The sequence below is a fragment of the Fringilla coelebs genome, assembly GCF_963513975.1.
Source record: "Fringilla coelebs genome assembly, chromosome: 2".
Classification (NCBI taxonomy): domain Eukaryota; kingdom Metazoa; phylum Chordata; class Aves; order Passeriformes; family Fringillidae; genus Fringilla; species Fringilla coelebs.
The window spans coordinates 15,716,350-15,737,275 of record NC_140029.1 but is presented as its reverse complement, the minus strand read 5'-3'; the positions used below and the strand labels follow the sequence as shown (position 1 = coordinate 15,737,275).

At 38.7% G+C, this 20,926-nt stretch overlaps 2 protein-coding genes across 3 annotated transcripts in view; both read right to left on the bottom strand.

The window, feature by feature from the left end:
- Positions 1–232: 232 nt before the first annotated feature.
- On the bottom strand, positions 233–9,024 carry EIF1AX (eukaryotic translation initiation factor 1A X-linked). Its single transcript, XM_084226494.1, has 7 exons — positions 8,857–9,024; positions 7,895–7,978; positions 6,219–6,322; positions 4,816–4,866; positions 3,332–3,413; positions 3,133–3,224; positions 233–1,564 (listed from the first exon to the last, which is right to left on the bottom strand). Exons 1-7 carry the CDS (start codon positions 8,870–8,872, stop codon positions 1,559–1,561), a joined length of 435 nt encoding a protein of 144 aa, XP_084082620.1. The 5' UTR covers positions 8,873–9,024; the 3' UTR covers positions 233–1,558.
- Positions 9,025–10,538: 1,514 nt separating this feature from the next.
- The window catches only part of RPS6KA3 (ribosomal protein S6 kinase A3), a 74,091-nt gene continuing 63,703 nt past the window's right edge, over positions 10,539–20,926 (bottom strand). Inside the window, exons 18-22 of one of the 2 annotated variants that reach the window (XM_084226523.1) lie at positions 17,960–18,121; positions 17,687–17,763; positions 16,510–16,627; positions 15,705–15,845; positions 10,539–14,583 (exon numbers count right to left, since the gene is read on the bottom strand). In XM_084226523.1, coding sequence (XP_084082649.1) covers positions 14,461–14,583; positions 15,705–15,845; positions 16,510–16,627; positions 17,687–17,763; positions 17,960–18,121 — 621 coding nt within the window. In that variant the 3' untranslated portion in view covers positions 10,539–14,460. The remainder of the gene's footprint in view (positions 14,584–15,704; positions 15,846–16,509; positions 16,628–17,686; positions 17,764–17,959; positions 18,122–20,926) is intronic. The other variant, XM_084226522.1, reaches the window with a different exon arrangement.

Genomic DNA, 20,926 nt, shown 5'->3' with positions numbered 1-20,926 from the left:
GTATCTTTCCCTTAATACTTATCAAGTTTTTACAACAAATAGTTAAAATCCATGAAATAGTTACGTAATACTAAGAAAATGCTCTTCCTAGAGCAGAGTACCTGATCCATTAAAGGAAAATAGACACTATAATGAAAGAAAAAGAGAAGACATTTTTACAAAAGCCCTGGATGTTTAAATCTCTTTTAAAATACATATAAAGCAAAGAGGCCACTCTGTATTTAAAGCCATTTTGTTTTTATCTATTGGGGTAGTCACTTTACATCATACCAAAAAGACTGTATAAGGAATACAAGTGTCAAGAATCAGATCTTTATGGCACAAAAGGAATTTTTCCATTAACCTGCTTTCAGAATTGTTAAATACATTATTAAAGACAAAGACACTAAGGCTACCACAAAATAATATTTGCATGATGATGTTAGTCTTTATTCAGTTTCTCAACTGACTCCTCCAGTCTGAAGGTGGACAAGAATCTTTCCAGTAGTCTGTTTCATTGATTTATTCTGGATGAGAAGATTCTTTCTACTTTTGACACAAACTTATTTTCTTATTTATATTATTACTCAAAGTTCACATAAGCTTTTATGTTGCACCTTACAATGTATGGAATTTCAGATTAAAATAAAACTCTACTCTTAACATAACCTTTTATATAATGTAAAAATATTCTACATGTTTAACATATCAAGAATGTTAAGCATTTACTTTGGGGAAAACCTATTTTATGCATTTTTCAGTACAAACCCCACTGTGAAGGCTTTGCATTTGTGTCTCCCTGTTCAGTCGGGTGCCACCCAATGTTCATTGTCTGCAGCTGCAGCTTGGCCACTGCACCAACCAGTTTCCAAAAAATTGCAAATTTGAGATGCTGCTCACTGTTCATCTTTACTCCTCTCCCATCCCTCCCTCCACCATGGAAAATTGACATCTTTGAAATAATGACTGTTTTTAATTATCAAAATCAGTATAAAAATAGCAGCATGCTACTAGACACGAAAAGCAGATTCATCATGCATTGTGAGTTTAAATGCAGATTTCTGCCTTCCTCTTATCAAAATCTTTTTTAAAGTTAACATCAAGGCAAGGATATAAGGACAGACACTGCATAGTATGATTTGATACTAATCTGAACTGGGTTATTTGCCTTTAATCAAAATCCATGATAATTACAGGGTAAACAATTTTTATTTCAAAATACAAGTTTAACTGGAATTGCAGTGATGAAAGCAGAAGAGGGAAAAATGCAGTCTTTTACAGCCCATGTCACTGTATCTCACTTACATCCAGAGATAAAAGTTCTAATTGGTGAAGAGACAAAATATTTGTGGCATGTCATTGAACCTTTGTGATAATCCAGCGTTATCCATTTCTAAAGAAATATAAATACTTTAAAACAAACATTGAAAATAAATCCTTTTGATGTAACAAACTACACTCTTTACTGAGAATTTTCAGTCTTCTTAAAAGTAAGGGACGTCACCCAAGAAATAATTGAAGTATCAATGTAGAACAATCCTTGGAGGAAAAAAGTTGGAATGTAAACCTCTGTTCCAAATTAGATCTGAAAAGCAAAAACACCACACCATGTATTTCATCCAAGTGTATTTTTCATCAAGGAACTCTTTTTTAAAGTTATTTTTACAGTTCAACAGGAGAATTCCTGAACTTAGCACAGTCCTATTTTGCCTCGGCTCATACCCTGTTTTCTTAACACATGAACAATTACTCCCTTCTTTTGTCCCCACCAGCCCTGTGACAGTACTATGGTCATGCAGGTGAGCAATTCTGCATAACCACAGTATCTTCAATACAATTATACATCACTAGAACAGCCATAAATTGCCCCATGATTCTCAAAAATGAAAATAAATCCAAATTTGAGAGTCACTTCCCTAAGTAGTGACTTTCTAATCGTCCTTCTGATACAAAAAACAAAGGAAAGGATCCACCAAGTTCCTCCTGTTAACAATGACCTTGGAAACTGCACTTCATTCCAGATACATGACAGTGATCCTCAGAGAGGTTACTCATCTTTTCTTTACATCTTTTACTTTCTTAAAGCATGATATTAATATTTTACTGAAGAGCTGACAAAAGCTTAAAAACAATCATAGCTTCTCACTTAACCCCACACACAGATCCATTAGTTTGCAAATCTGTCCTACAGCTACTTACCTCTTTGATGTCTTACAATAGCCTCATTATTAAAAGCATGCAGTACTAGTTTTACTAGCTTCAATGAGCTAAATCTTCAGTAAGCTCAACCACTGACAGGCCCAAAGTGAAATTTTCAAAAGTCTGAAGAAAAATTCCTCAGACTTTTAAAATACTTGATCTAATGAATCACATATTGATAACCTCAAAAAAGCCAGAATAATAGAATTAGTCATATTATCAACTCAGAGAGAGGACTAAAAAGATGAAGAATTAAAGCATAATAGTATTCTTAGAACAGTCTATCCAATTAAGTTAACTCACTGGCTCAGTAAGTTACTACTTATCCTCTCAGCCAGCTGACCCTGCACACATTCATCTCTCAGCTGTAAATTAAAGTGCATCAACTTAGAAAACATTGCACAGCAGATACTACTACTGCAATTTACTATAAAATCTGAATTGTAACAATTTTACTACTATAATTTCAGAGTGTGCATGACCAATTACTACAGTTTAGTGGTAAGCAGTAACACAAGTGACTGTGACAGTCAAGATCATGGTTAACTTTAGAAAAACTACTAGGATGCAGCTTTTTTGGAGTTTTTATGTAAAGAAAAATGGAGACTTATAATTATTGCTGCAGTTCTGGTGGGACAGCGAGGCTGTTAAACCTACAGGAACTGGGGGTGTCAAACGACTGATCTTCTTTTAGGAGCCTTCAGACTGCTCTCTGTGTGTGCTTCAGCAGTGCGACACCAAGTGTGCCATGGGTTTACAGGCCAGCACATGAATGACTGTCGGACAGGAGAAAGGACACAAAGCTGGCACATGAATGCACCACACCACTTCCTGAGGCAGTCCCTGAGGAGCAAAGCTACCCTGAACATCCATGTGTTCCTTGCTAACAACAACAGCTTATTGCCAAAGATGAGAGCTTTAAGCACATGATAAAAACACGCATTTACTACTTACATCATCAATATCTTCATCATCATCTCCAATATCATCAAACTGGATTTCATCATCATCTCCAGGACCAAATGTGTCTGTTTCATTGATTTTAGCTATGAAGGAATTTAGAGAAGTTAAGGAGTGCACTTACACTGTGCCAAGACAGACTGAGTATTCTTATCCAATATGAACTTCCAATCTGAAGTGAAAAGATTCTTACCATGTTCTGGAAGCTCCCCGTATGCTTTCAGGCTTCTGGCTTCATCTGCATTGTATTTTAGAATAACATCAGCCTTGTTATCCTAAATAAGAATTTATTAGAATGTATTAGTCGTCTATGAAGGAAAAATAAAACTAATCTCAGCAGACTGCATTATTTATAACAACTATATTATCTACAGTGGATTAACACCTATAATATATATATAGAAGAACATCTTGTTCTTCCTTCCCCTCTAGTTCCTTTAAATGCAAAGTAAACACATTGGAGTATTTTCATTTCTTCTGAGTGTCAACTTAATTATCTCCAATTACAAGTAATTTATAGCTTCATGGAATGGTTTGGATTGGAAAGGACCTTAAAGATCATCTACTTCCAACCCCCTGCCACGGGCAGGGACAACTTCCACTAGACCAGGGCGCTCAATCTGGCTTTCAACACTGCCAGGGATGGGGCATCCACAAATTCCCTGGGCAGTAAGACAAAAGAGAATTTTTAGGCAAATGAGAAATGCTGAGTATTCAACAACTTGACAAGTTCAGTTTCACGCCTTTGAAATTAACCTTTCTTCAGACAATACACATGGTGAGGTGTTAGGTCAATCAGGAATCACAGAATGACTAGGCTGGAAGAGACCTTAAAGAGACTCACTGAATCCAACCCAGCCGTAACACCTCAACCCAAACCATGGCACCAAGTGCCACATCCAGGTATTTTTAAACACATCCAGGGATGGTGACTCCACCACATCTCTGGGCAGGCCATTCCAGTACTTTATCACTCTTTCCGTAAAAAACTTCTTAATATCCAACTTATATTTCCCTTGCGAAGTCAAAACCAAAAAATTCCTAGTTTTAAGTACTTTATTATATACAGTGACAGTATCTCAAATGTTTATAAACCTAATGCACATTTCAGAAGCAGAATCTATCTTCAACAACAGCTGACAACACTAACATTCATGAAAGGCATTCCCCTAATGAAAATCCAACAACTGTTTCCCATTACTGTTTATATTATATAGAGTTATGCCACTCCATTTGGAAATTTTAGTACAAACTAAGTACTGATTAATTTTCCTCTTAAGGTACAAGCCTAAACATCAAGGACCCAAAATTCTGATTACCAACAATTCTAATTATCACAATAAAATGTTTGGTACTTGACTCCATCTCCTTTTGTACTACAGGATGCAAGCACCAAACAGCTACATCTGGGAAAAAAACCAGGTCAAGCTTGATGACAATAAGCAGTTTCACTCACAAAGTCTCAGGGTGCAATTTAGAAGAACAAGTCAAACCAGAATTTGTCTACTCATTACAATCTTCCTGTAGTACAAGGAAACTAAAAATCATGATTTAGCATAACTAAATACAAATGTAAAGTTAGACAGGAATTTCCTCACAACACCAACTGCAATTTAACAGTAAATAAAGTTACTTGCAAGATACTCCTTATAGGGGCATATTATAATGAATTTTTACCTGGTAGTCTCTTAAGCCAATCAATATAATATCAGATGTATTTATCCAGACCTGAAGGAGAAAACATATGTTACAAAAATTCAACTTCTGTTGTATAACACAATAACCAAACTGCACATTTAGATTTATGGAGAGATATAAACCTTTCACTACGGCCACCACCTTCATTTTCTAACCAGTATGCAAGAAATATCCAACTTAATGTTTAAACAGCAAATCTAAGGTCATAAATACTCATAGTTATTTTTACATGTTATGGAGCTATTACAGGGTAATCAAAGTTCTTTGAAGAGATTCTATCCAACAGGGTGCTTACTAAGCCTTAACATCTGAGAAAACAGAAAGAATGCATCCAGGCACCAGTTGTGAACTCTGTGAACTGAGCTCCTCAAGGGCAAAAATTAAAGAAAAACCCGATGAAGGGGGTGATGGACAAGAACAGTGAAGAGCACAAGAAAATGAACTGAGCTGTTTCTAGAAACTATGTTAACCAGAAATCTGCAGAAGAGGATATGCTTTTAAATGCACAGAGTCGTTCTATGCGAGTTCTATCCCACATCTTGAGTTTTGGAAGATTGAACTAATTTCAGTTGGAATATCCTTTCTTTTAAACATAAGGAGTAGATAAGCGGTACTTTTGTAGCAAGAAATTAATTCTGCAGCACTTAGTGTTTATTTATGCACATTCTCCACCACCTTCAACAGCTTCTTGCAGGCAACTATAGCACTGTTTACACTGATCCCAAGACACGTGCATTCAGGGCTGTCCAAGAAATGGAACAATCCAGAATGAAGACAGTGAGTGTCTGCTTTCATTGGAAACAGACTGAGGGACCTCCTCCTGACCATACACCAGCAGAGGAGAGGAAGATGTAAAACCTAACAAGGGCCAGGGGGGGACACCATCTGAAGATGGCAAGGTTAAGAATGCAAACACTTACACCTGACATCCCTGAAGGTACAAATCTTTGCAGACTAGCTTCCAACAGAAATAATTTGGGAACTGATGAAGTGGACAATGAAACAATGGCATTGGAGGCGTATTTTCTAAATAGTCACTAAGCTCCCCATCTGCAATTAGGGAGATTTTTATTATTTTATATATGTATAATTTTCTAGAATATGAAAAGCTTGTATTTCATAAGAAGAAAAAACCTTTCCCTGAAAAATGCACATGGAAAGGCAGCTCTTCAACTGTGAGCTTCACCCAAGAGCCAAAGACTGCCTATTCTTGTGCCAGCAATGGAAGCAGAAGGACAGACTAGTTTACTATCCAAAAAAGTAGTTTAAATTATTAAGTGCAGTAGAAATATTTGTTTTTGTAACAAGCTACATACGTAAATCTTTACAATTACATGTCATGCATAAGGTCACTGTTTCCTATTGCAAAGCTTCAGAATTACCTTTTTTCTTAGCTTCCCTCTAATATGACATAACCTCTTCACACCATCAAAACATAATGCCTCCAGTCTTCCATTGCCTAACATCTTGATCACCTGGGCATATTCTGAAAGAGATGGTAGCATACAGAATTACAGAATCATTTAGGCTGGAAAAGATCTTTAGGATCAACAAGTGCAACCTTAACCGGCATGGTCAAGTCCACTGCTAAGTCATGTCCCAAAGTGCCACAGAGCAAAACTTCTGAACAAATCCAGCTTCAAGACACAACAATAACTTTCCCACAGTAACCCAAATGTGCTGTAATACTTTATAAAACATGAACTGCTGACAGGAGCTTCAAGCACCCACACAGGCTGCTGAATGTATCACAGTTTAGTATCACTGTTGATGTTAACATTTTCAAATTTCTTCGTTGCATCCACCCTTTTGTTCCCTCTCAAATGTTTGCTACAGAAAATCTCAGAGCTACTGAGTCACACTCAGAGTATAAAAGTATATGACAACATCACAGCACCCGTTTTAAAGGACAACATCTTAGTGCTGTCACTGAGGCAGGAGAAAGCTGCATGCCCTGTATAGCCACCCGCTGAAACTCTGAATCCCTCTTGCAGAGGCTCTGGGACAACACCCCTCTGTCCTTGAAAGGACAGAACCCTTATCAGACACTGTCTGCAAGGCACACAGCAAACTTCTGCTGAAGTCTATGAAGCACCTCTCTAACCCCACCCTCAATCTCTTCACCTTGTATTTAATCTTCTCCCTCACCAAGCTACACAAAAACCACATATTGGAGAACTTCACACAAATTAGATAGTCCAATGAACCACGAGACCGTTCATAACTGAGAATAATGTTTCATTAAATAGATTTTGCTTGGGAGGTGTAAAAGATCTTAAGTTTCAGATGTTTCTGCTTACAACCAACACAAAATATGAGAAATTTGTCCTGTGGCACTTCTACAGTGATTTAAATTAGTACCCTTCCCATATTTCTAACAAACCAACTGATTAATTGGTTACTAGGAAAGCACTCACATTATGTGAGCAACCACCAGAGTGTGACACACAAGACAGGGCGAGCTGAAAGGGAGGTGAGCTCACTGTCACCAAAGGCAGGGCAGATGAGAATCCCAGTCATCACCCATGAACTCTCCTGTGCTTTACTTCACCTGACAGCATCCCACTTACTGCTCCTGCTTTAATAACTGCTAGACTTCAGCCCAGGAGCCAACCGAACCAAACCATCAGGGGACAGAACAGTGAGATGAGCTGCTCTGCCACATCAGTGACTTCAGGGAGCTCAGGGAAGGGTCCAAGAGATGTTAGAGTCCATACAGAACAGAAAGTGGGACTGTGCATCCCAGGGACAATTACTGGCAAAACTGAACCACATCTGCTAAGCCAGATGCTCAGAGACCCTCGCACAAAGCTATCAAGAGGTTTCTAGGAAATGTTTAAGGGCTGTTTTACACAGAGCATACACTAAGGTCAAGAGGAAAATGTAATTCTTAACCAGCGAAGATATTGAAAATGCCCCTTCTCCTACTGTCTCTCTTACATTCAATATGTCATTTGGAATTCAAATACAACCCCAATAAGAATACGTCTCTCTATTCTGTCACTTACAGTATGTGATTGAAAACAATGACATTGCCATACTATAGTTAAAAACTCACCTTGCCCATCTTCTTTGAAGACCAGTTCTCTTTTTTCTGATTCATTCTCATTCTTACCTCGTCGCCTGTTTTTACCTCCTTTGCCTAAATGAAGTGGGAAAAGTAAAAAGCAGGTGTTACTGTCTCTAGATACAGTGAGTGAAAAAAGTCAGACTTATGAAGATTTTTATTCTGGTACTCTATATATGGCTATTTTAAATACCCCACCCAGATCTAGTTTTTTGCTTACATTTAAATCTAAATTTTTACCTGGGTAGTAACAAAGTAATGAAACATTAGACTCTTCACTGTTTAGGCTATCCTGGTTGCTCTTGAGTGACAGCAGACTTCAAAATTATTTTCACAAGATGGCCATTTTCAATTTCTGTGATCCCTGCTACCAAATACCTCAAAAATAATGGTGGGATAGCCTGATGCACGTAATCTTCAATAGCAGATGAACAACTTCAGTTACTGTGCTGCTGAAATCCCTGAAATACTCAAGAGGAAGCTTACCCTCCAAGCGAAGCTGCCCTTTTTAAAAGGCACACACGTGGCAACAGGATTAGATGCTCTTCACGAACAGCATAATAGCAGCTCATACCTGCCCCACTGTTAAAATCGGCTGCTCCCCTTCCCTCACGGTTTCTGCATTTCCTTTCCGGAGTAAGAAAGAAGGGAAGCGGCAGCGGCGCTGCCACCGAGGGCACGGAGGGGCCCGGCCGCCCTCTCGGTAGGGCCGCTCCTGACAAGCGAGCCGCGGGCAGGGCCTCCCGCTCCCGCCCGGGCCTCGGCGGCCTCCGACGCGCGCCCGGCAGGCGGAACCGGCCCGGGGACCCGCCGGGCTGGCGGGAGGGCCCCTCCGCCCGCAGGCTCCGGGCTCCGGCGGCGCCCACGTGAGGGGCCCCCGGGCCTGCCGTGCGCGACCGCGCCCGGCCCCGGCCGCGCCGCCGCGGGCCCGGCAAAGGGAAAGGGCGACTCACCTTTATTCTTAGGCATGGCGCCGAACGCTCCGCCGCGGAGGGGCTGCTGGAGGGGCGGCGGGGGCGGCTCCGGGCGGGGGCGGCGGTTCGGGCTCGGCGGCGGCTCCGGGCGGGACCAGCGGCGGGACCGGGGCTGCGCGGGCTCGTGCGCTGCGCTCCGGCCGCTGCGCCGACCCGGCCACAGCGCCCCCCCGCGGCCCGGCGGACTGCAGCGGCGCAGGACGCGCCCGGGGCCCGCTCCCGCGAACGGCACCGGCAAGGGCGCCGGGAAGGGCCCCGGGAACGGCCCCGCATGGGCACTGCCAGGCGTTCTGTGGTGGAGTGCCCATGGAAAAGGAGGAGGAGGAGGAGCGGGCAGTGCGCACCCAGGCAGCCCCGGGACACCGCACGGCGCTCGGGGGGAGCGGTGTTAGGGATAACTCCTTCCAGTACCCGCAGTACCTGCCGGGAAAGATGAGGCAAGACTATTTACAGGCGTTCGTAGTGACGGAACAAGGACGAGTGGGTTCAAATTGAGAGGGCAGGTTTAGATGAGACATTAAGAAGAAATTCTTTATTGGGTGGGTGGTGAGGCATTGGCACAGGCTGCCCAGAGAAGCTTTGGATGCCCCATGTCCGGAGGTGCTCAGAGCAGGGCTGGATGAGGCCCCGAGCAACCTGCTCTGTTGGGAGGTGTCCGTGCCACGGCAGGGGATTGGAATCAGATGATTTTCAAGCTCCACTCCAACCCAAACTATTCTGTGATTCTGTAAATCGGAGGGCATGAAGGTGAGGAAGGTTGACAGCAGGAGCTGTGGCCCCTCCTTCTGCCTTTGCAGTTTCTGGAGGTTTACAAATGATCCAGTTTACTTGTAAATAAATTAAAAAAATGTTTTTAGACAGGCAGCATAAAGCCTTGTATGAACAAAGGGCTACAGCTATGTACACCTCTGATCCCAGGTATGAATTTCACTGAGGAAATCACAGTACCCTTGCCCCATATCCATTACCAAACCTCTCCATGTTGCCTGATGCCCTTCTTCTGGTACACTTAGCAAAACCTCTGGTAACATTCCTCACCAGTCCTCTATCACAATTACTGTAATGTTTTGTACTCTATGCAACCTTTGAAAATCTCATCTTTTCCAGGTTGCAAGGTTAAAAAGAATCACAGCTGTAAGCTTCCAAGTTGTATGAGCTGCTAAAACATAGGCCTATTGTTTATGGAGTGCTTCTGCATATACTATTATGTTTCAAATGTTTACAAAGTGCATTAATTATCCAACACGCCCATATTTTCAGTGTCCAGAGCAATGCAGGCATTGCAAGTGTTATTTAGCAGCCTCCCATTAAGTGGTACTTTAGAGCTGACTGGGATCTGACAGGGTCTTTAAATACAATATCCTTGCACTGTGGTCTTGTTGTATGTTAGATCAGGTCTATAAGCACCAGCGGAACAGGAGTTTTTCCTTTGTCTCCATGTTTACCTTCCTCAACATGCTGCAGTGTCAGGACACTTCCTTTTTACAAACCCCTTCTGGCTGGCAAAGCACACTCAGTGTGCTGTGAAGGTAGTTCATAGTTAGTGATGAACAAGCAATGACTTTTGTAACTGGTCAGAACAAATGATTACACAAAACAACCCTTTAAGATGTTTGAAAGTTTATTCATAGTAGAAATTTCAATTTCTTTTGAAGACTACAAAACCTGCCATTAGACAGGAAAACAAGCAATGATACTTTCCAAAACTGTTCATAGTTACATCTGGAACAGTTTTAATTACACATTAATAGCATGATTGGAACATCTCTTAGATCAGACTCTGAATAAAACAATCATTTAAAGTATTCAGTACAATTAATTTTTTTTTTTTAACTAGCATTTCATTCTATGACAGCAGTGCCAAGCATCTAACAGATGCTATTGTAATGGTCTAGAACAAGGTACAATACCACTGATTTCCTGGAACAGTACCTTAGACTCACTTACATGCCATGCTGAGAAAACTAGTATAAAGTATGATTGTATAGAATCGTAGAAAAATATTTTATCTGTGATTTTGTAATTTTTTAAAAATTGTTTAAGTAGACTTCCCCCCCCCCCCCAGCTAGGTTGCAAAATAATTACATCCCTCATAAGTAAACCTTCCCTTTGATTAGGTCAAGAGTATCAAGATAAAGCTAATCATTTACATCATTTTCATAAGTGAAAATTCATCTATTGACCATCGCTGCTTAGTAAGGGCCAGCACACTTTGAATCCTTTCCTTCCAGTAATAGAAAAGCACAGCTTTAGTTGGTAACACCACATTTACAAAAGCAAAACACACACACACACACACATACACACACAAATCCCAGACAAGTAAATCTATTTTCTTATGGCCTTGTCTCTTCAGAAAAAAAGTTTTAACTATTTTCTTGAAAAACTCCTTTAAGTTTTACTCAATGTTATAGTGATTATGAATACAGAACTTTGCCATTACTGGACATATATGGCATTTAATGGGTATTGCAACTTCACTCTTCCCTCTGTTCCCTCATGCTCTCAAGCACAGTAAATGGTAATTTCACACTAAAAAAAATTAAAACAAGACATGGTCAACACATAGAAGAATTCACCTGTATCTGCATTCTCTTTTTTTATCCTCTATGACTCTCTGAGTCACTTGCTATGCTTTGCAGACCAAGCAGCAGTCCAGCAATGCATGTAACACAGTGTGTCATAAACTCACATTCTAACAGAAAAGTGCTGAGACTCAGAGAAGCATTATGTGGATTTCTTTACAGGTTATAACAACTGCAGCTATAAAAACATTAAAAACAAAGTGGAAGTCATGAACATGGATCCAAAACAGGAAGTAAGGTACATAAACCGTGCCTGGCTGTAAAATACACCTCCCTGATTAGGCAGGCCCTTTATACCTTGGTTTAGAAAGTAACTTAAAAATATAGTGGACCTAAACTTCAACACATTCAGCTTAGGGTGTGCTAAATTTTCCTGTTTTGCTACAATTTAAAATGTTCATCCTCAGCTGATATATATACATGACTTAATAGCAACATTTGTAAAGTCTAGACTAAATTAACAGCTCACTTGAGAGTGTAGATACATAAAATGCAGGAGTGCTTCACTATTTGGCTAATGAGCTTGAGGACCACAAAATAAGGCTACAATAAAACTACTGAAAGTATTTTTATATTGTTTTAATATGGATATTGCCAATAGTGAGGCAGCTTAACACTTCCTCTTTTTGGTCTGTTCTTTGCCAGGTACCTATAAACACACACTGAACAGAGTAGAAACTCCTTCCTGAAGTGAAATGTTATTACTGACACACTGGCAAGTACTGCCATCCTTTTATTTCAACAGCATTTAAATAATTTGGTTGACTAGATATGACAATCTTCTAATTAACACCTTAAAAGCCACCAGAAAATAGCTTCCAGATTTTGAGAAGCCTGATTTAAAATTGCTCACAGAGCTGAAAAATACATTTTTTTTGAGAGGTAAGGTTTCACTAAATTCCTCTGGAACTGCTGACACTGTCAAAAAAAAAAAAAAAAAAAAAAGACGGCCTTTTAATGCCTCTACTTAAAAATGTTTCTTGAAGGAAGGGTGGATACATCTGTACAGCTGAAGGGAACTTCAATGTTAGAGCACCAAGTAAGGAAAAAATACTTTTTGCTTGGGAAGAGCTGTGTTTTCAAACTTCTGAGAGCTAGGCTAATTTAAGAATCCTTGTTTATAAAACCAATTTCTTCACAATTTTATCATGGATTAAATATTTAGCAAAATTTAAAGGGCATTAAAAGTGGGATCCTTTGCAGATCTAGCAAAGGAAGCTTCCCTAAGGAACTCAAAAATTCTGGCAGAAGAAACACTCCCATCCAGAGCAAATCTGTGGTGTCATAAAGATGATTGTTCCTTTCAACAAATCACTCATGAGTTTAGGGAATTAAGCCAATTAATCGCCATATAAGAAAGTTAATACCACTAAGCCAAGAAAATACCTTCTTATGCAAAACACAAAATTGCTTTGTTCACCAACAGCCATTCACCCAGATCCATATTTTATTAAAACTAGAATTCCCAATAGTCATTTCATATCTGGAAGGACTTTACATAGCCTGTAATTTTGCTGGAATGGAACACTCACTGTATTCAAACACATTCCAGTGCCCCTTCTCATTTGGGAAATTTCATCTTTTCAAGACAAGCCATCGTGATGGGCCTTTAATTACTTTAGATACCAAGAGGCCAAGAATATTAAGTTTATACCAGTATTTAAAGTGAGTCTTCCACCCTCATTACCAACTCGCCTCCATCTGTGGAAAAGTGAGAATGTTCCCTCTGAATGGCTTCATCTTACCTGTCTGGGATGACACTATTTTCATGGTAAATTAGAATGACCCTTTTCTAACCAAGCAGAGCTTTATGTCCTGCCCCTCATTTTGCTTTTGAAGTCCATTAAAATTATCAGAAAGTAACTGAGAGAACATTAGATCCATCAGTTTTGCAACCGCAATGAATGCAGTTTAAATCTACTCTTTGCAGGCTGCTGTTTATTAGTGACCAATATGTTTTGCTTTATCTTCAAATGTTGCCTTTTTTCTATAATGCCAACATTCATTCACTGAACAATTCCTTTGCAGCTTAAACAAAAGTCATAGAATACAGATAAAATATTAACAATGGATTATAAGAATAAACCATATAGAAATGTCCTCTATCGGAAAGTATTTAGCAATAATTCCTGAGTCCAGAGATTAGATGGGAGAGACTAAAAGGGAGGGGAGGGGTAATAAAGACAGTGAGATACGGAGCAAGTTATCTTTTCTCTGGGTTACATTACCTATAGGATATATAGTATGGTGAGAGATTCACTGTCTACATTATATAACATGACATGTGGCATCAAAAACACAGAAATGTAGAAAAGACATAGGCAAGGAAAACTACTTATCCATAGTATTACATTCAATAGCTGTTTAACAGTCAGGCTTCTTTTAGAGCTGTCCAACAATACTGATTAATCCAGGTGAACTGTTTAATCAGACTTACTTGTCATAATGATTAATAATATCTAAGTAAAACAAGGCATGTATACATTAAAGAAAACAGCACAGAAACGTACTGCTTGTGAACTGTTTACAAAAACATACAAAATGTTGGATGGCACAATGTATAGTGCTAATATAAACAGATTGTTTAAGCTAAGTGCTTAACATAAACTGTCCGTCTCGACCTGTAACAAAGAATATTTTAGGGGACAAAAAAAATATTCCTTATAAAAATAATGCTATGTGGTGCAGAGTGCTTTATTCAGTGTATTTTTGACAGAGGTGGCATTTGTAATTCTTCTGGTTTACTCAGTCGCGAACATGGTAATTTTCATTGTCTCCACTTGTCACTCCATTTGCAGCTCCAGTAAGATCAGTAACTTGCCATCAACAGTTTAAAGCGAGAGTAGATGAGAGCAGTAGCAGCAGCAGGAGCAGCAGCATTATAGGTACCAGCTGGGACAGAGTGTGCTTGCAGGTATCTGTCAGATATGTGCTACCTGTCGCCATGATTTGTGCTATCATCTTATGCCATGGTACCAAGTGTCTGGTTGAGGTCATTTCACAGGGCTGTTGAGGTAATTTTTTTAATACCTCTCCTCTGAGCAAGAGTAGAACGGCCAACTGGCTCCAAAACTGGTGACTGATTACGATTCAAAGCAGAGTAAGTTGCTGCCATTGCACCCTGTGGGGTAGGGGGGAAAAGAACAGTAAGAGTACGTTGTGACCGATGCACACACTACAGCAGCGCTAAATGCCAGAAATTCTGAACAAGTTTCAGCTTTCAGTCTATTTTCATCTACAATACAGACACATACTACTGCATTACTCAAGTCCTAGCAGTGTTAGGAGTGAGTGTTTTTTAGGGTAATAGTTTTACGTTGCTTAGAGTCAAACCCAGAAGGTATAAGCTAGGTTGCCAAATTAAATTCCATCACTATGTTGTGTGAAAGAGCTGGGGAATGAAATCCCATTGGTAGATGTCTCTGCTCATCACTTACATAACCATTTCAGTTTCCAACAAAATATTTAAAAATCACCCACAATATTCAGCACATAAAATTAATTTTTTAAAAATTTAGGAAGTTGTGAGCTGTGGGATAGAACTCCCCCACTTCCCACTTGTGCTTTGGATGCTAGAACTTTCTAATAGCTGACTCAGAGAGAGTGTTAATTATATTCTTCAGATTCCTTTTATGTTGCACAAGAGATTCTTGAAAGTAGGACTGAAAACAAGGTTGACTACAAAGAAGTAGAATTCAATTATTTTTGATTTTCCTCTGCTTGTTCAAAGTGAAAAAGTTCCAGGTTGTTTCAGACAGAGTGCAAAGTGTGATACCATAGTAATTAACACTGCCCTTTTGACTTCCCTTCAGTTTTTACTGTGATCACAAAGTATTCTGTTTTCCTTCAGTTACTGTCAAGTTCCCTCCTCTGAAACTGTAAAGTTAGCAAACGATTTTACAGCTCCTCTATAGTCACCTGACATTTTTCACTCAGAGAAGAATGATTTAGGTTGGTTTCTTAAAGCACTTAAGCCTTCCAGTGTAAGTAAGCCCAACAGATTTCAAACACAAGAAAATGAAATTTTTTTTCAAATGTATTAGATTTATCACCTGCAAGTGGTTTCACATTAAATCCTAATAAATATTCCAAGTTCATTTTATGGCTTAGTGCAACATCCAGTTGTAACAACTTTTTCACAGTATTTATAAGACACACATGCTACCCCCAACCTTAAAAACAAAACTCCATTTGTTTACACTGATTTTGGCTAAACAGCAAGCTGAAAAAATATCTACTTACCTTCACTAAATGGGGAGCATCCTGCCTGTTCAGCTGGTATTGAGGCAACTGGTCACAGTGAACTATCCAGGGGTGACTGAGAACTTGAGCTGCAGTCAGTCTTTGATGAGGGTCAACATGAAGCATTTTTGAAACAAGGTCCTGTCAACAAAGGTTAATGGAAATGACAGCAGAACTTCAACTTTAAAACAGATTAATAGTTCAAAACTATCAAAGATTCTGGAGGTATAAAAATATGTTCATCATGTCAGTTTAAAACAAATTAAAAACTACCCAGCAATGCTAACAGTGTAATACAAAAGGAAAGTATCCAATTAAACACAGAAAATGTTAGCATTTTAAGCATCCATATAAAAGGGGCATAAAGGATATGGCACACTGAGGTTCAGAGTTTATTTGCTGTCAAAAACAGGATTCTCAAAAATGTAATACCTCACTGGTTTTCATTATCATGATTTAGACTACCTGTATGATTTTTGAATGTCATGCTTCCACATGAAGTTTTATCAAAGCACTTCTCACCATGGATAACTGTGTGTGTGAATACTGATAAAACACACTATAATTCTAACTACAGTGTAAGTCACACCTGTTCTTTCCTCCTACATGCAAGTGACTGCTGAAACATGAACAGATCAAAAACAGGAAACAAAATTCTAGGCACATAAGGGATTAGATCAGCATTTTAATATAACAATGGGTGGAACTTAGCCAGTCATCTATGATACAACATAAACATTATCATCAACAACGTTGCATTGCAATCCATCCCTGATCCCCCAAGAGAAAAGGCAAATATACTTGCCTTAGCTGTGTCTGAAACACTGTTCCAATAACCACCGCTGAGGGAGAACTTTCCACTTCCTATTCGGGCCAAAATCTCCTCTGGGGTGTCATCAGGACCATTTGCAAAAGGAGTGTAGCTATTTAACCAAACAAATTCAATGTTAGCTACTTCCATAACCTGGGTATCAGTATTATAAATCTGACTGCAAGTTCAACATAATTATAGGCAACAAATAATCAAACAGTTGTAAAAAGAATTTATTTAACATGTGAAGATACATGGCACTGACTATAGTTCTGTTCTTATTGCATGTATTTCCTCTGTATCTGGTCTGAAAAGCAGAATTTTCCTATAGCAGTTCAAATACAGCTTCCTGAATTACAGAAAGTAGCCTTAAGCTTTCATATTCTAATAAAGTACTAATCCAATCCATTCTGTTGTAAATCTAAATGTCTGAGAAAGAATAAATGCTGGTTTAATGCCAGAGGAAGAAAGGTGCAGCAGTTTTCCTTGCTTGACTATACATACTCTTGCTATCAGAAAGCCCCCAACCAAAAAAGAGATACACTTAAAACCAAGTATGTTTGTCGCTTATTTATTTTAAAATACAAAAATCTTTGATGATGTTAACTCTTAACCAAAGTGGCAATCTGAATTATCCAGCATAAAAAGACAGTTGCTATTGCATCTGCTAAATAGATTTGGTTTTGAACTTCTGGTACTATAGTTGAATTCCTTACAAGCTTTTATACAATTCATTTCTGTTGCATATACAAATGCCTTTCTATTGCATTTATTATATTCTAACTGCATCACTTCAAACATTCAGTGGCAGGATTTTGCACTCAAACATGCTTTAATGCATTGTAATTGTATTTGCAACATATATTTTCTTCAATATATATGCTGCTTAATCTGTCTTTTAATTTTCACATGAAACAATAAGTTCTTAGTGCAATATCACCTTTAAGCAGAAATTAAAACCCTAAAATAGAGGAGACATTAGAAGCAAACATTTTTTCACAGCAGTCCTTGAAAACTTGGATTTTACTAAAGGTGAAGCATATTCTCAATTCCAAAGATGAGATTAATCAGTGCTTTTAGAAACATCTGCAACAGTGGGCCTACATTTATTACTGGTTTTGTTTGCATTGGTTTGGTGTTCTATAGCAAAGCAAATTATAATCACCCTTACCCAGTGAGCATGGTATAAAGTAAAACACCAAGGCTCCATATGTCACACGCAGCATCATAACCTTGCCTCTTTAAAACCTGAGGGAGACAAATATTTTTTCTGAAAAAAATGCTTAGAAATGCTTTGATTATGCTATAAAAATGGTAAAATTTCAAATTTTTACTGTTTACAGAGTGATTCTACTTGTTACACAAGAACAACAACAACAAAATCTATCTAGCAAAAAAATCCCAGTAAAATATATCAAGGCATATAAACTATCCTGGGCTTTACCTCTGGTGCAACAAAATTTGCTGTGTAACATGGAGTCATCAGAAGACCGTTTTCCGCTCGCAGTTGTTTTGCAAAGCCAAAGTCACAAATTCTAATTGATTCTGGATTACCAGATTCATCAACATAAAGAATATTGCTAGGCTTCAGGTCTCTGTGAACAACCTAAAAAAAAAACCAAAACCATTAAATACAATAAGCTAAACACATGAAAAGCTTTTTATTTTAATTGGCAATTCTGCTACTTAATTTTAAGTCTCCCATCAGCGTGCTCAGTTTCCAGAGTTCCAGCTTCATCCATCAGCTGCAGTATTTTGATGCTCCATGGTGTCTGGAGCACATGAATTCTAACTTGGAAATTCTCAACTATAAAACCCCCTCCAGACATCCCTGCCCCCCTAATTTATTTATACAGACAGTTCCAGATGTCTCTTCTAATGGCCGAATCACATATTTCCTTTTTAACATGCATAACTATCAGGCTCTTTAAATCAGAACCTTTGGTTTCTAAAATCTTTTGGAGTCAGAGGTGCCCATAACTGCTGATGTGACACCTTGCTATGTAACCACAGACTAGTTACTAATGGAGTAACTCTGTATCCCATTCTCTTCATTCAGACAGTCTGAAATAATCTCAGAAAAACACTTAAAGCCTGATAAGGAAGGAATTTTAATAATAATTTAAAAAACCCAAACAAAGTATAAAAGAGGTAATCTCCAAGTACCAAAAAAAGCCTGCACTGGTTCCCAAGTGTCTGCTTTTGCAGGGGCTCAAGATGTAAAATGCTTGACAATACTGGAGAAGTTGCCAACGTTCTGGCAGAATTTGAAGCTATGTTATTACAACCCTTATCAAAACCTGGAATGCACAAAGACAAGTCTTTGAAATCAGACGACCTGTTATATTTTCTTCACAAGACTAGTCAGCCTACAGCCTCCAGAAACTTTGCTCTCTTTAAAGAAGAGGGTATATACCACTCTAAGACAGCAGAATGGATCTAAGTGTCCTCCTTTAAATATTGAAGCACAACATGAGGACCTTTATCTTCCTTGTGCTGTGTGTTTCATTAATGGTAAACACAGATTTTCATGTTTAAATTAAAACGGAAGAGATTGTGAAATATTTCATAATCACATTAGAACAGGAAGATACCCTCAGACTTCTGCAAGTAAGTGATATCTAGAAATCAGAAGCTCAACACATTCATCCAAATGTAGCAGGTTTCAGGAAAGCAGTATGAGACCAAGGGGTAAGAGTGCAGAGGGTCATGCATATTGCAAAGCCATTTAACACAATAACTCTATTTAGTAGAGACTTCTCCAGCAGGCAAATCCCATGCAATTCTCAGATTTAACAAACCAAGTACCTAAAAGTATGGAAATAAGCACCTTGTAAGCTGAAATAAACAAATGACATTAAAGAATTTGACTTGGAATAGTGGGTGTTAAGGGGAACATCCTGGCTTAAGATGTCAGTACATGAGAGAATCAGTTCCTGATTGCCCTTGGTTTTTACCTTTTTTCCCTAATAATAAGTGAAAAAACCTTTACTGCTCCAAGAGGAAAATAATAAAACCCAGTTTTAATCTTGTTGATGTTTTGGAGGGTTTTTGAAAGAGATTCTAAAAGGGGTAGAAAGGAAGAAGTGAGCAACAGAAGCACCACAGAGCTGAGGATTTGGCAGTTTCTAGAACAGTCTGCTTGAGTTGTACGCTTTTTTTGGAAGATGGGGAAGCAAGGCGCAAGTAGGAGGACGAGTAAGTGTAACAGTGCAGTTCAAATTAAACCACTATTTCCCAAGCAACCAAAATGTTTATGTCAAAGAATAAGTGAAACACCTTCCTATGTTAAGCTGTCTTCCCAAAGGAAAATTTTGAAAATATTTAAAAATGTAATGTTTTTTTAAAAATTTGCCAGATTCTTTAGATTATGTTGATATTTTGTGTAGAAATAACATTTTATTTTAGAGCAACAGAAGAGAGCAAAATAACATACAGGAACTTTCAGTTTTTATTTTTTAGCATTGTGCTTTTGACCAGAAGTCTCAGTTACCTATCAGCATTCACAAGTCTGCTGCTCCAAGATGACAAGGCACTTCTTGTTTATCTGTTTTATGATGTCTCTTGTGCCAATCCTTAATCACTGTATGTTGGCCCTCACACTTTTAGAATGCTTTGGGTGAGTATTGGAAGCACTACTTGAGCCTTTCATTCCTTGCTTAGCTAGTTTCTAATTTCTGAAGTATCTTATGAATGTCCGTGAGGAAACGCTTCCTGGGAAGGGCTGTGGAGACTTCACACAGATGCAGAGACTGTCAAACCAGATATTACCTAATACCATATTCAAATAAGCTCCTCCAGTGTCCAAAGGAGTTTCAACAGGAAAATCCACTGAAGATATGAGGGACTCTTCCAAAAAAGAATTAGACTACTGAAGTGCCCACTATTTACATATGTGGCCAGCTCTCACGTGGAGGTGTACTTAATATAGGACTTGAAAATTTTCAAAAGCAAACATTCCAATGTATGCGTGGTGTAATACAAATTGAAATGCCAATATTTATGGATGTCTACAGTAAAGAAACGAATACCCCTAAAATCCCTTACTTGATGCGAGGACTCTGGAGCATCTTTTAGCCACATGTGGCAAGAATGAACCAAGTTATGATTTGTTATTCTATTATCTGTATTCCATACAGAGGTATCAAGGTTTGATCATAATTCCCATGGGTGCTGCTGGCCAAGGACTATAATATGCGCACACAAGCTCAAAAAACCAAACCACACACATGAGAAAGTGACTGGAGTGATACCAGAATGAGATACCAGATAACTTTGATCATAAGTTTTCTGTAATAATAGCTTCTAGCCATGACAGTGTGTATCAAATTCTTCATTATTTAAAATAATCCGATTACTATATGTTCCAAAAAGCATCTTTTCTGGAGTAACAACATCATGTATTAGCAGC